At 41.6% G+C, this 15,118-nt stretch overlaps 1 protein-coding gene across 1 annotated transcript in view; it reads right to left on the bottom strand.

Annotated features, from left to right (window-relative positions):
- Positions 1 to 15,118, bottom strand: part of neto1l (neuropilin (NRP) and tolloid (TLL)-like 1, like) — a gene marked incomplete at both ends in the record, with an annotated part of 56,606 nt that overhangs the window by 16,949 nt on the left and 24,539 nt on the right. Inside the window, one exon of the mRNA XM_079181329.1 lies at positions 47 to 88. Coding sequence (XP_079037455.1) covers positions 47 to 88 — 42 coding nt within the window. The remainder of the gene's footprint in view (positions 1 to 46; positions 89 to 15,118) is intronic.

Raw genomic sequence — 15,118 nt, 5'->3', positions numbered from 1 at the left:
GGAAGACACAGAAGCAGATAGAGAGACAGAGAGGGAGTATACCTACAGGGCAGAGGTGGGGGGACTCCCATGTCTGCAAAGTCCGGATCTGTGGAGAGAGCAGAGGAGGGATTGGGGCATTCATTATTAATACATGATTACAAAGTCAGGATCCTCACAGAGGCAATACAACCAGGTGCAACAATGTACAGAGGAACTTCCAGAGAAAACTACAAATTGCTACCCTCACTCCTAAATAATTTTTTGCTTTGCTACACCCTCTAGTTTGCAGTCGCCTTAATTAAAGAAAGCTGTTGGCATGTTGTCTTCTGCCTGTCAAATTCTAGCCTGACGCTGGTGCGCTGGTAGATGAAAAGTCAAGAATCACGAGGGCTGTACCAAATTGAATGACAATCATTTTTGTTGATATATTTCAGTCTGGACCAAAGTGGTGGCGCTAGTGTGGCTAAAATGTTACAACAATGTGACATGCTGCATGTGCATACAGTTTGCATTTGATAGAGTAATTAAATCCTGTACTTCTTCGTTTAATTACAGTCATTGAGTTATATGTGTGTAAAAGTCTACTCCAGGTCTGTGGGAGTTTTCTGACCAAAGATAACCTACTCTAAATTACTCTTATGCTAACCAAATGAAGAGAATAAGCTCCCCACAGTATCCTCACTCCCCTAAAATTATGTAAAATATCCTCATTAGAGCCATTAGTTCAAATCTGGAATCAACCACATTTACTGGCATTAGAGGCTTTGCAAGTCAATTTCAAGGATCAAGGTCAAGCTCTTGTGCAGAAGATGTTCTCTTTGGGTTTCATTCAACATGCTAATCACTAGAATTTGCAGCTGTATTTTACAGCGACTTTGACAGTAATTTGGCTTAATTAGGTTTAGTATAATAGGACCAGATACGTTTTCTTAGACAAAGTAGCTGTGAAAACCATGTGGGTTTTTTTCTGGGGCAATAACAGCCAGTCCAACTAAATGGGCATGACAATAAGGTCACTGTCAAGTCACTGTTGACTTACAGGACCGATTACACTGCAAGTCTCGATAAGCATACAAAGGGATAATATTTTTTGGACTGACACTAAATATGAATAAAAACTCCTCTGAGTTTATCTTTGTTCCCTTTTGCACTGTCAGAACAAAACAGAACCGAAGCTTAGCGGAGATAAATGGAAGAGCAAAAACATTAGAAATATCCTCAAGAAAGGTTTCAGAAAATTTTAGCAGACCGTCGGGGACTACGAATCTAATCCTTAACCAAACTTTAACACGCTGAGTATAAGAAAATAAACTTTAACAAAGCCGGGGCCATACGTTTTGTCAGCTAAACAAGATAAGGGAAGCCTCTGCTAAAGTTTTGAAAGTCAGCTTGAAGCAAAAAGGTTTTTAAATTTTTTTTTTCTATATAATGTTGCAATAAATTACATCAACAGGGCCCGGCCTTGCTGAGGTGTGTTACCTCGTCTTGCTAGTGAAACATCACAGTCTAGTCTCTTATCCCCATAGATTCAATATCGCTCCTCAGATGACTTCACACAAGACAAGAAATTGACTCTTGAACAAAATCAGTTCTGTGTGCTCTGTGCAGGGACGTTTGTGCGTTTTTATCAACCATGCTCTGGCAGAATGTCAGATATATCTGCTTCTCCAAAAAAAACGACTTTGAAATAATTAATTGTGTGTATGTAAAAGTGAATTTTGATTACAGTTCACCTTCATTTCATAGTTCATAGCCTTCCTCTCACATATTTAAAACCTTGACCTAATAGTCCTGCCTCAGCTTTCAACACGATAAAAGGAAATAATACATAACTATTAAAGTAGCAGGATAATTGTTCTTCGAGACCAATTTCTGAGCTAGTATTCCACTATAATGGCACGGCAGGCCACGTTTGTCGCCATGCTGACATACAGCATTGTCTTTGACACAAAAACACCCCTCGGCATTCAATACATTCCTGCTGATTCCATTTTCTTTCCAGCCTAGTGACAGAGCAGTTGTGCTTTCAAAGATATGCCGTTAGCTGTGAGCTCTGGGCTGCATTCATTTGAGGACAGGGCCTGCGGAAATGGGAAATACAAAAAAGGCTTCACATTAAATCTGATTGTTCCTTGCCAATTCGAGACATGGCTACCACTGACTGAGCTCAGTGTGGAAAATGAGGTCTGATTGCACAGCGTGAGCATCTTGCCTAAATGTCACTGTTTTTCTGTCTGTATGTATGCCCTCATTTTTCTGTCTAGACATGACTCAGAGCTTTACTGGGTACGCAGGACATGAGGGGCAAGACCTCTATACCTGGCAACACTGCGCATCCTGGTGACAGAATTTTTGAATGAAACGGCACTTGCTGCATGAAACCTATAATCAAAGGAGAGAGATTCTTGGCCCGATTTCAGCGGCGCTTTAGTGGGGAATAAGAAGAAGCCAACCTCCACTTAAGGTGAAAAGAAGAAGAGCCAGTTGAATGCCTGTAACAGATCTAGCAAGGCTGCAGAAATCCCTCTGTCCTTGGCGCTTTCAGTACCAACATGGTACTTAGTAAAACATTCATGTGAACACAAAGGCGGTCAGAGGAGGTGCTTGGAATCTACTCAAGAGCTTCTCCTGAGGCTTACACTACAATTCCCTCCCGATTAATTCTTGCTTTCAACTAAGGCTCAAATGATACGAACTATAAAATGCTGAATAACAATTTTATTTGTCTTTGGGAAAAGCAAGGTTTGCTTGTACAGTCTAACAAATCCAGCCACGTGACCATTCCCCACATGGAGAGGTGGTGAGTTGTAAACTTAACCTTTTTTTCATCCAAGAGCAAAGTGCTGCTAACTACTGTAACGCTTTCTCGTTTATTAGTTCCCACAGAAGTGACTCAAAGCATTTCATCCTCTTTCTTTATTCAGACAATATTGGCGTCATTCACTGATTATTTTTGTTGTTGAAAAATGTGTCTATAAAGTGTCTGAAAATTGTGAAAAATGGCCATCACAGATTCCCTAAGGCCAAGTTGACATATTCAATTAGCTTGTTTTGTCCCACAGTCCTCCAAAACCCCATAGATATTTACGACTGAAAAATATCAAGATAACCAGCAAATAGACACATTTGCGATGCTAGAACCAATAAAAAAGTAGGCAGTCTAGCTTGAAAAAAAAGAAATTGAATTGAGATTAATTGATTATTAAAAGAGTTGCAAATTCACTTTCTGTCGAGGAATTGACATAATAATTTCAGCTGTAAACCTTTTGAAGAAATCGTTAGACATTTCGGGAAATCGTATTCTCTTTTCAACTGAGAGTTAAATGAGAAGACTGATACCACAATATTTGTACGATAAATCTAAGCTGGAGCAAGAAGACGGTTAGCCTAGCTTAGCACTAAGACTGGAAACAAAGGAAACAGCTAGTCTGGATCTGTCGGAGAGTAATAAATAAATACAAAATAAAAAAATGATATGGACAATGTGTTATTCTGTGAGTTTGCTGGTCGGCGGATTGACCTTCTGAGCCTGGCTAGCTGTTTCCAGCCTGGCTATAGCTTCATATTTAACATACAGATATGAGAGTGGCATCAATCTTTTCAGCAAGAAAGTGAATACGTGTATTCCTCAAAAATATCAAACTATCCCTGGACATTTCTTTTAGCATAACTACAGCCTCCTTCCTATGTCTTTCCACGCTGCCCTCCATGGGACGCTTCAGAGTGTGTAGCGAGCAGGTAGGTTGACAGGGAAGCAGACAGGAACGAGGGATGAGAAAATCAAAGTGGAAGACAGTTAATGAAACCGTGACCTTCAGGTCAGCTGTGCTGGTTGTGCCAGAGATTTATTATTGGGCTTTGGCATCACTTAACCCACCATGAACACAAGGCCAAGCAACCTCAGAGGAATAGATGCAAGATGTATGAAGGCACACACACACACACACACACACACACACACACACACACACACACACACACACACACACACACACAACCACTTTTGATAAAGGCTATTCTTAACATGGCATCACAGGTTCCCACTAAAAGGGTTGCTGTGCCTATAAATGCCTCCCATGCAACCCTTGACCTTTTCAGACTCTTGCTCCTGAATTTCAATCAGGTGAGTTGCGTCCCCTCCGTCATCAATCACCCCCTCTCTCCTTCGCTGCCCTCCTTGATTAATCGATTCAATCAATTACGTGGATTGATAAAGTGATTGATGTACCAAATAAATTATGTGTACTATTTCCACAGAACGGGATTCAACCTTGCCTTAGGCTAAGCTCGGTCACTATGTTACGTTTGATCGAACATGAAACTTCAAAAGCATCGGCGTATGTTGCTACGATGAATAATAAATACCATAATAACACACCAACGCGAGCACGGACAGAAATTTCACTGGCGCATGCTGTATGTGCTGACATGTGGAATACGTGCTTCCATTGTATTCACACTGCAGCTTCTCGATAGCAGTCGCCACCGCATTGTATAAATGGCTTTCCCTGACTGAGCTGAATTCAGAGCACATCCACACAAGGCCACACCCTCTCTTCTCTTCATAAAGCTCGACTAAGAGTGTAATCTTCTGGGGCTTACTGTATTTACCCTTTGCAACACAGAAAATGCTCACTTTAAAGCCGGAGACTTTAAGTCGCCCCGCAGCGCCGTTCATGCACATATTGAGCTCCTCAAAGAGCAAAACGCTGTCAAAAATCTTCACACCAATGTACAGCAGGTATACACCTGTGTAAGAAAGCGCTGCCAGCAAAGTCAGAGAAATGCACAGAGACAGAGCTGAAATTACAGAAGTTATGTGCAAATGCCCCCACAAGAAAACACGAGTAGCTTTCCAATGGCAGTTTCAATTTTCTCATCATATTGCTTCAAAAACATGTTTATAATGCTTGCTGTGGGGCGAGGGTAATTCAGTTTGGCAGCCAGACATAAAAATAATCGTTAGGAATTTGTTCTAGTAAAAAAAATCTGAAACAAACGATGATTAGGCCCTGATTGGCTCCGTTTGGTGTAGTCCTTTATTGAGAAAACGAACGAACGAACGCACGCACGCGCGCACGCACACAAATGAAACAGAGCATTGCAGAACTCTCAGGAGATGTCAATTTCTAGTAACTGTACAATCCCAGATGTATTGCTCTTCATAATACAGGCACAATGTTTTATTAATGAGACACACTACTGCTCGTTCGGAATTGAACATTAGGCTCCACTGCATCCCTTCAGTATTAGCCGCTAAGTCCAATATGTGTTAAACAGCATATGAAGGGGACTCATGATTATCAATGTGTGGCAATATTCCAGGAACCAAAGGACACAAACATGCAGAGTGCACACACACAACCAGCCCACACAGAAAAACTCAATTTCCCAGTGGCCTCATTTCCTCTCAGCTGCTCAGCAGTGACATTTAAATAAGCATCTGATTAACAATCTCTGCTAAAGTGGTTGATCAAGCTATTGAATGGCTGTCATTAATCACACTAGACACAGCTGTGGATGGAAGTGGAAAGACAGACCGATGAAGAGGTATAGAGAGACGTGGAAGGAAAAGAAAAGGTTTTCCAGTTTGATTACTTCCATCCCATTCAATCACAGCTAAAGCACAATTTTGGCAGAGGTGATTGTCTCATATTTCCACAGTCCACACTGAATCGAGTGCGTGTCTGCAGTTTTCATTCTAGCAAGTCCCCCAGCTTTCAACTCCCAGAACAAACATGCATGCTACATACTGGACTATTCAAAAACACTGCCTGAGCAAACAAAAGGCTATTGTGAAAACCCCTTTTTGATCAAATGGTGCTGTAAAGATTAGCTATATAGCTAATACCCACTCGAAAGGGCTTTGTTGACCGTGCGGATGACAACCCAACAACACAGAACAGTAGCTGTGAAAAGAGGAGGCCACAGGATCTGCCGGGGGCTGATATGATTCAACACCCTGGGTGTCATGGCCAGTGAGCTGGGTCCGTGCCCCGAACAGCGATTAGCAGCGATGTGTAGCCCAACGCCACGCAACGTGCAACACCAGTTACACACCAACAATCCTGCGAAGAACTGTGCTGAACTAGTACCTGCAGAGGAAAAAGTAAAAGGAGTGTGTCCCGTGCTTATGGTGCACGAAAGTGACATGAATTAAAATGTTGCTGTTGTTTATTCAGGCAAGCTAAATTCTGCTTCACATCCAAACAGGCATTAATACGGCCTGTCACCAAAACTATCATACGCTGAACCCAAAATATGATGCGTGACTAAGTGAGAGGAGCTGGTAGCTGCGAAATCTCAGTGTAAAATAGCTGCTGAGTAACCCCGACCCTTATCTCAGCCATCAATGGCTCAATTGCCCTTGAGCAAGGCACTTAACCCCGATACTGTATGTCCCAGCGGCAGTATCCAGATGGTATCAGTTTAAAAATAAGAGATCTTCTGTCGGAGCTTGGAGGACGAACTGTCACAGCATTTCAGATAGATTACAAGAACTGTGCGATCTCTGCCCTTGCGTGCGAACTAATGAGTAATGCAATACATTATTGATCTTCATAAGGGAAGCAGCTGTAGGACAGTTCTTGAAGCAGATAAGGATACAGTGTCTTGGTCAAATCTATCCATCTATCTATCACTAGCTCTCTCTCTCTCTCTCTCTCTCTCTTTCTATGGTATTCCACTATATGTAGATACATTGTTATGACGTATCATTGATATGATATGACATTTCCATAGATGCACAATTGTAGTAATAGATTTCTGTACGGGTACAATATATTGCATTCTAAAAAACTATGTGGTGTAATATCTTTAATTGGGTGTTTTGTTCATTTACTTCCTTAATTAGTTTTGATTTCATTGACTAAAATGTCACTCTTGTCTCCAGCCCATTGAGCATATTGGCATGAACTCTTGTTTGTTAATTAATCTGCTCATTGGCCCCCGAATCCATCTCTCTGTCCTCACATCTCCCTCTATTTTGTTCCTGTAACATTTACCGCTGGAGCTTGGTACATACTGCAGTTACCGATACACTCACATAGTGTATATGCCATATTGAATGAAAGTGCCAAGATTTTGGCTTGAAGAGGATAGCAGGGAATTTGGTCGCTGGTATGGAGTTTCACTTCATCTTGCACCTTCATCCACAGCGATGGATTTAAAAAATCTGTTTGTGGCTGTGTGTCTGCTTGTCCATAGTTATGTGTGTGTGTGTGTGCTCTTCCATCTCCTCCATTGGCCAAACAGTTAACTGCTCTCCTTCTCTCTCCCTTCCTCCCAGAATGCCTCTGGGAAACAAAGACGAGTGCACATAGCAACGCTGCACCTTTCAAACAATGTACCCTATCTGAATGTGTGTGTATGTGTGGTTGAGCATTAGTATACTGCAGTGGTGTAGCGGTGTCTTCACAGGCGGGTATGCTGCAGGACTTTTAACTCTCTTACTGTTAGGCAGTTTTAGTTGTGACAGTGAATTAAAAGGGCGATCATATGTTTTGTTTGGAGTAGCTTAATTCTCCATTACTGGAGTTTTAATAGGACAAAATATAGAGGAAGGACCGGCTTGCTTGTTAAGTGATCTTTAAATCTCAGCAGATGTTCAGGCAACAGTTATGGACAGTTAGGAGTACAGTTATGAATGGTATTGAACACTTGTGAAACCCTGTGGTTCAGCGGATGCTGAGATAGCATTATTAGCTAATGTTCCATCTGGGGATGCTTTTTCCTCTAGCTTGTCATCGCTGTGGTGTGACAAGCTTTCATTTTGATGAAGTTTAATCATGTGCTTTGCTGCGTTGGCTTCATGTTTTTAGCTGTACATCTGCAAGATTTACTAGCTACTAGTGCTAGTGTTTTACAACAATCCACAAAGCTGGCAGGTTATGAAAGGATAACAAGGGAAGGGACTTTTGTTCCTTGTGGTTAACTGAAAGACAGCGCTTCACCGCACCAAGGGTGGTACAACCATTACCCAAAAGGAAGCACCGCCTTAAAAGGTTAAACTTAGGGAACCAAAATCTCTGCTGCTTTCACATTTCGTATCATTGGGGTACAACGCATGGGCAGTAAAATCTGGTCTGCACTTGCCAAAAGACTCACTAGCTGGCGCACGATCATTGAACATGAAGATGATTGATTTGTTTCACTGAGGCGTCCACAGGGAGGGTGTCGTAGTCGTCTATTTGGGTGAGAATTACACACTCTGCAATTATTGAAAATATCTTCAATAAAATACCATAAACAAATGCTTTCTATTTGAAAATAGATTATTGTATATCGGCCGCCATCCGTTCACGCGTAACCAAAAAGTTCTGTCACCTGAGCGGACACCATCCCTTTATTTCTAGTGTTGTCTGTTGTAACCAACCAACCTCGCAGCTCCAGTTACACTGCACATGTGCCATACACCTCAAGATCATGTCCCAACCTTCGTTCAATAGCCTGGCCTTTAGAAAAAGAACACTGATTTTACACATACAAGTCTGTTCACAGGTCTTAAGGGAGTACTGCTACATACGTATATGAGTTTTTAAGAAAAGTGCAAAATATGAGAAATTGCCGTCAGCATCGGTTGGGTCTGAAGACTGCAAGTTTGCAAATGCAAGAAACCTGAGGGTGTGGAGTTTACTGCTCCAGGCTAGAGGCTGGAGGCGACATTAACACACCCAAATGTCCAGCAGGTGAATTGCATTGTGAGTAATGGGGCCACCAGATTTTAAAACTGTGTATAGCGAGTCCGGGCCATATTGTAGGAGCGTAGTGCTAAAATCGGTGAAAGGCCGTTTTAATGCCACCTCTGGGATACTGTATATGCGGCAACATCTGATTGCAAGTAAATTTTCGCAAATGACTGTGCAGCTTCGTCAATGCCGAGTGCACGTTTTGTTTTCAGTGCTCACGAATTTCAATTGTGTATCCGTTTTACTTGTGTGTGTGTGTGTGTGTGTGTGTACACAACGTAGTGATGGCTCAGACGGGAACCTATTCCTGATGGAGAATTTAGCTGTCCCGAGGCATCACAGCTGTTTCTATCTAAATGACGCCCCAATGAAAGACACGTTCCATCCAGGTTCCATTTGGGCAACCATGCAATAAATCAACACAACATCACCACTCTACCACTCATTACTGCACACAGAGTGTCTGAAAGGCACAGAGGGAGAGAGAGAGAGAGAGAGAGAGAGAGAGAGAGAGAGAGATACAATGACATAAAGGGACGGAGCAAAGACAGTTCTGCTGATCTGCAAACAATGCACCCCCGAGAAAGGTAATTTGAGAGTCTGATTGCTTTCTTTAGATAGTGTTTCATTTCGCTGTCATGGAATTATGAGAGGTAGCAGACTCCGGTTTCAATTTTCACTGCCGCTCTGCATCTGTTCCAGAGGACCATGGGGGGGGGGGGGGGGGGGGAATCAATGTCTCACAGACTTTGCTATGCCAACAACTGGTTACAATTTGACCCAGTGGGGTGAAAAACTGCAGTCAAACGCACTTTAGCTCGTGGCCAATACAAACACAAAGTGGATTTAAATGAGGAATGCAGAACAAATTGCTTGCTACGTTAGCGCAGTAACAGTTACGGTAACGTTGTTTAAGATTAGAAGTAATGTGATTTAAAGGTGAATTTGTGTGCGGAACATTAGCCTTTAAAAAGACTGAATCAGTGAGCAGAGCAAAAATAAAGGAGAGTGTGGGTAGAGGCGTTTAAATCTGTGGTTGAAGAGAGATGGAAAGACTGGCAGAGAGAGATTATGAGAGAGAGATTAAGAAACAGGGAGAAAGATTTAGATTGAGACTTTGGCCTCAAAAACTCCACGGTTTCTTCCCCTTCCCCATCACCAAAGTGACTGAAGAGAACCGTAAAAGGATTTACAGCTGCATTAAGAATATTACACCACCAGTGCAGCTGTGTAGCACACAACAAGAGCTCTAAAAGGAAACTGTCCGCGAGACCAGAGGCAGAGAAAGCTGTAAAACCTACAGTTCTTGTAACAATAACAACTGTCAGCCGTGCTGGAGACATTTCCAACGTTCGTGTTCCATTTGAGAACATAATCCCTACAACGCATGGGCTACTACAACAACTACTTCTAAGATCTGTTTCTGGTAACGAGGCTGGCAATATGGAGGGCTGTAAACGGTAAACTACTGTAGTACACTAGCAGGGCATTTATAGAGTAACATATTGAAGAGAAATCTAAGAGAGATTTTGAACAATGGGCACTTGAGAAAACAGCAAATACTGACCTTTTTGTATAATAATGAATAAGATAATTACATTAGACAGTGGCTTTGTTGAATGGCTATTCAAAACAGATTTTTTTAATGAGTTTCTATAAATATATTGCACCAGTGGTGAATAAATCCATGTGTATTCTAAAGTAATCATTGAGACCTCCAGCAGCAGCAGAGTACGCTTTAATAACACACATACCGCTTTGTACAGTCAATTATAACATTTAAACTGTAACTTCACTGATTCAGAGTCAGTTTACTAGTCATAGGGAGTACTCCTCAGCCTCTGAAAACAGTTCCTGTCTTCTGTGGCTCTGAAAGGAGCTTTGTCTAGCCTGAGCAAATAACCCTTGTTATGTCACCAGAAAGACTTGGATGTTGACCAGGCAGGAAAAGATGCACTACGGGAAATATAAGATCCCGTGATTTTGGAGCTTTACCAATTCTCAGGACTAAAATGCAGGATATCTTGGCCTCGTCTGCATTTTACTTTTTAGAGACCAGCCAAAACCAGAGCTGAATGATGCTAGAATGCTCTGTAAAACTGAAGGGAGCTGCGGAATATGCGAGTTCCTTACTACAAAGTCCCTTATACTGTGCATACACTTAGCTGTAATCAATTGCAAAATATTTATTATAGCAAATATAAGTACTAAATCCTACAAGACCTATTGCTGTATATCACACTACAACAAAGGGGGTTAACATCTTGTGTGCAGCTTACAGCCTGCTGTTAACAGTTCACAGTTTAGTTTGCACGCAACCACATGCACACGTATGCACACACACTCATACACATCTCGACACAATCACATGTTCTTTCTTTTTGTTGTTGATAATGCATTGTTATTGTTGTTATTATCATATTTTGTAAACATACTTTGTCAACAGTATTACGTAGTCATATCTTTTAATTTTGTGTTTTTAATATTATATAGGTGGAGGATTCAAATAAGCCCAACAAGCTTTCTGCCTTTTCCTGCACTGTGATATTATTTAGGTCTGTTATGTTTGTGTAATTTTTTAATTGTGCAAACTAAACTAAAGTTGAAAGTCCGACATTATATAATATCAGTCTCCCTTTGGCTTCCTCCCACCTGATTAGATGTTAAGTTGCCACAAGACCATTTTCCTTTAGAATCTCCTTTGATGGTTCACAACTAGTAACAACCACACTTTCTTCCCACATGTCAGCAAGTTGCTGCTTTCAATTGTCACCGAGGAGATGCGGCTTCTTTTAACGCCCCCGACGCTGGCCTCTCTGACCTCACTAACACTGCAGGTAACCAGGCCAAGGGAGCACTTCATGGGGGAGAGATGACGTGAAGCTGCTAGACCCTGACATGCACAAACCCACGCGCTTCGATCTCTTGTCTGCTTTACTTTGACCACTGTCTGTTGGGACACACCAGCTGTTAAATTGGCTGCATCAGAATGGGAATATTCAGTGTGGTGGGCTACCTGCGTTAGGTCTGACTGAGTCTCTCTCCACTGAGCCCAGAGGATAATCCATGCAGGGCTGGTGTCTCTTCAACCAGTGTTGGAAACAGCAGCTGTATGGAGACACATAAGGCCATTTTTTTCAAACTGAACTGCTTGATTTTCTCTTTTCCTGTATGGTGGTGTTTTTACATAACTGTTTGTTCATGCCAATAGAAGTAGGTTTGAATTGGATTTGTTTTATTCATCTCCCCCCTTCCAAATCATAAGCTCATAATAAAAGTAATATTCTGTACTCATTGTTCTAGGGGGCCATTGTCTTTCTCAAACTCTGTCTTGCTCTTACCCTCCCCGACTCGCAATCTATTTTCCAAAAACACTTTTCCTGCTAAATTTAGCCCAACCAACCCTGATTGTGCATTAAGGCCACAACAGGCAGAACATATTTACGCAAGTCAGCAAAGTATTCTTGGAGAGACTGTTTGACAGGGTGACTGGCAGCAAACTGCCAAATCTGGCTTCACACCAACTGGAACGCTCATTTCATTGGGTGTTATTTCAAGAAAAAAAAAAAATTCCTTTAGTGATCAGAATGTCAAAATGTCACAATAAATAAGGAATCGCATGAAATTGCCAGGTAAGTAATCCCCCAGAGTGGTTAAACATAATGACGGCAAATACCCAGGCTGAGTGCTTTCCTTGCAGCATAGCGTATTTTCGAGTCATGGCCATTATATCCAAATAAGTAAATGCAATCAACAGAGAAAGAGAGGGGGAGGGATGCTGAAGAAGGGCAGGGTGGTACTATAGTCACAGACTAATATAAATTACGTTTCTATCTGCACACTGAAAACTGCATTTACACTGGCAACCTCAGGTTTTACTGTTCCAAACAACTCCCAGCAGAGCAGACTAGAGGGTAATGGAGGGTGACCGCAGTGTTGGACTTCATTTCGCCAACAATTTGGGAAAAAGGAAACAGCTGAAATGCCTCAACACTGATTTGAAATGGGAGTGGCTTTAGAAACCCACATTCTTAAGTATTTAAAATAATTTGAACCTTGTATTTAATTCCTTTAAATGTGTATTAGTATTGAAAGTTTGACAAAAAAAAGACGAGGAGCTTTCTTGTCTCACCTAACTTTACAGAGCCTATGAACCTGTAGGCACCAGCACCGATTCATCAAATCATAGATTCGCTTGAGATAAATACTGTATGTGCTCAATAGCTGCGAGAGCCAATTCACATAACACAGAAACTATAAAATGTAGAAGCAACTGCAGAAGTCCCACATTTGACATGCTTTCTTAACAGGTGCCTTACCCCGAAGAGGACCTGAAAAATATGTGTTTCTCAAGGAGAAAATGAAACAAAGAGATAAAAATCTTCAACCACAGCTGCTACCGTGTGTAAAAAAAAGCTGAGTAAAGCATTTCCTACCTGGACTCACAGCGGAGCAGAGCAGGTCAGAATGTTTGAGTATCAATCCCTCTTTCACACTGATCCAGCTCTAAAAGCTCAGCACTTCTGTACTTTTACACTGTTGGTTACTCTGCTTTCATCTAAGACGGCAATCTCACTTATTGATGGCACTAGAAGCCAATAATCAATCAAAAAAATACTGAGATATCAGCACTTCAAAGCCAGTGTGTGCACACATGCATTCAAATATACTGTGTCATGATAAATACAAAAAACTGGGGTTTTATGCAAGTTGTGAATGTGTGTATAATTAGTTTTAAAGGTTAGCAAGCCATAGAAAACCACCATAAGTTGGAGAGGTAGGTAGCACATCTAGCTTACATTGACACAAGCATCTCTCACAGAAATACTTTGACCTTTTGGGGAAACATTAACATTTTCTTGCCGAAAGTTAGGTGAGAATATCGATACAACTCTCATAGATGTATGTTAAGTAGGAAACTGCAGCCAGCAGCCTGTTAGCTTAGCAAAGCCTAAAGACACCGTGAAAACAGGGGGAAACAGCTATCATGACTGTCTGAAGGTAATGAAATCAGCCAAGCAGAACCTCTAAAACTCATTCAACCCCTTACATCTCGTTTGGTTAATCCAAAAACTACAAACAGCATGTTGCAGTGTTATGCTGATTGATGAATTTTGTTACAGACAGAGCCAGGCATGCTGTTTCCCTCCGTTTCCAGACTTTATGCTAAGCTAAGCTAAACAGCTTCTGGCACTAGCTTCATATTCACTGTGCAGGCAAGAAAGCGTATTTCCTAAAATGTCCAACTGTTCCTTTAAATCAACACCCTCAAAAGAGAATAGACTTCGGATTTATTCACTACCACAAAACAAGATGTTAAATCCATCCACTTTCTCATACAGACACAAATAGGCTTCCACACATAAATACACCTTCACTCACTGCAGTGACACCTGATTAAGTCCCTGTTGGCACAGCAACAAATATCAGCATGCACATTGAGCAAGTGATGAACTATCAACTGAAATCCACCCACACCGCTGTGTCCGCCTTTTGCAGTCTCATTACCATCATGCTGTCAGAGAAAGCTGCTCCAGTGTCACACAATAAATTCCCGTACACCCCTATCTCAGCACATGACTGATCACTTCCAGCACTGATTTCATTGAGAGGACGGTGACGTATGAGGTTGTTATGGTGTTGTGGTCAATCATATTGCGTCGAAGAGCTCCCAGAGACAGGGGTCATGCAGGAACCTCATTTATTTGTTTGATTTTTCTATGTATGAAAGTATGTGTGCATACATTAGTACCCACACTACATGTGTATAACATTTGCCTGGTAAGCTCGGCTTTGAGCGTCCAGATGTTCCAATTTGTCGTACCGCTTGCTGTCAATGCTTTTATGACTGTTCTGACATGCTCCCATATGGACGCATCTTTGGTGACAGGCTCATCATTTCAGTCAGCCAAGGCCACTGAAATGCCTTCTAATAAGACTGGACCGCTGCCAGAGCCAACACAGTAACTGCTGGTGGACAATCACATGGAGGTCGGAGAAGCACTCATACAAAGAAAATAAAAAAAAAATCAAGCATTGTCACCTTTCATTTCTTAAGAAGTTCGTATATTGCTGGTGTTAGCTACAGCTACAATGCTGGGGTTTAAAGTTGTTCGTCTGCGTAAGTACTTGCCAAGGCTTTGATTCGTGCTGCTTAAGCTGCACTGTGCTGTTGCTGACCCTAACACCCATGTAGAGGATAAAGAAGAATAAAACCTTATTGGAATAAGTCAGTGAGCAATATATTAAAATAGATTCTCAACGAAATGCAGGAGTAGCTATTTTACCATTAGCACTGGATTTCTCTTGCTATAGAATAAGACGGTGGACATGGTGAACTGAACATCAGCGTTACACTTGATAACCACATATGCATGTACAGCATGTTGTTACTGAAACAAAGTCAGTAGTTGCTGTGGGCTCCCAGTGATAACATTTCGTGAAATATT

This window comes from Pholis gunnellus, assembly GCF_910591455.1.
Source record: "Pholis gunnellus genome assembly, chromosome: 20".
In the NCBI taxonomy this organism is placed as follows: Eukaryota; Metazoa; Chordata; class Actinopteri; order Perciformes; family Pholidae; genus Pholis; species Pholis gunnellus.
This window is presented reverse-complemented; position numbering and strand designations above follow the sequence as displayed.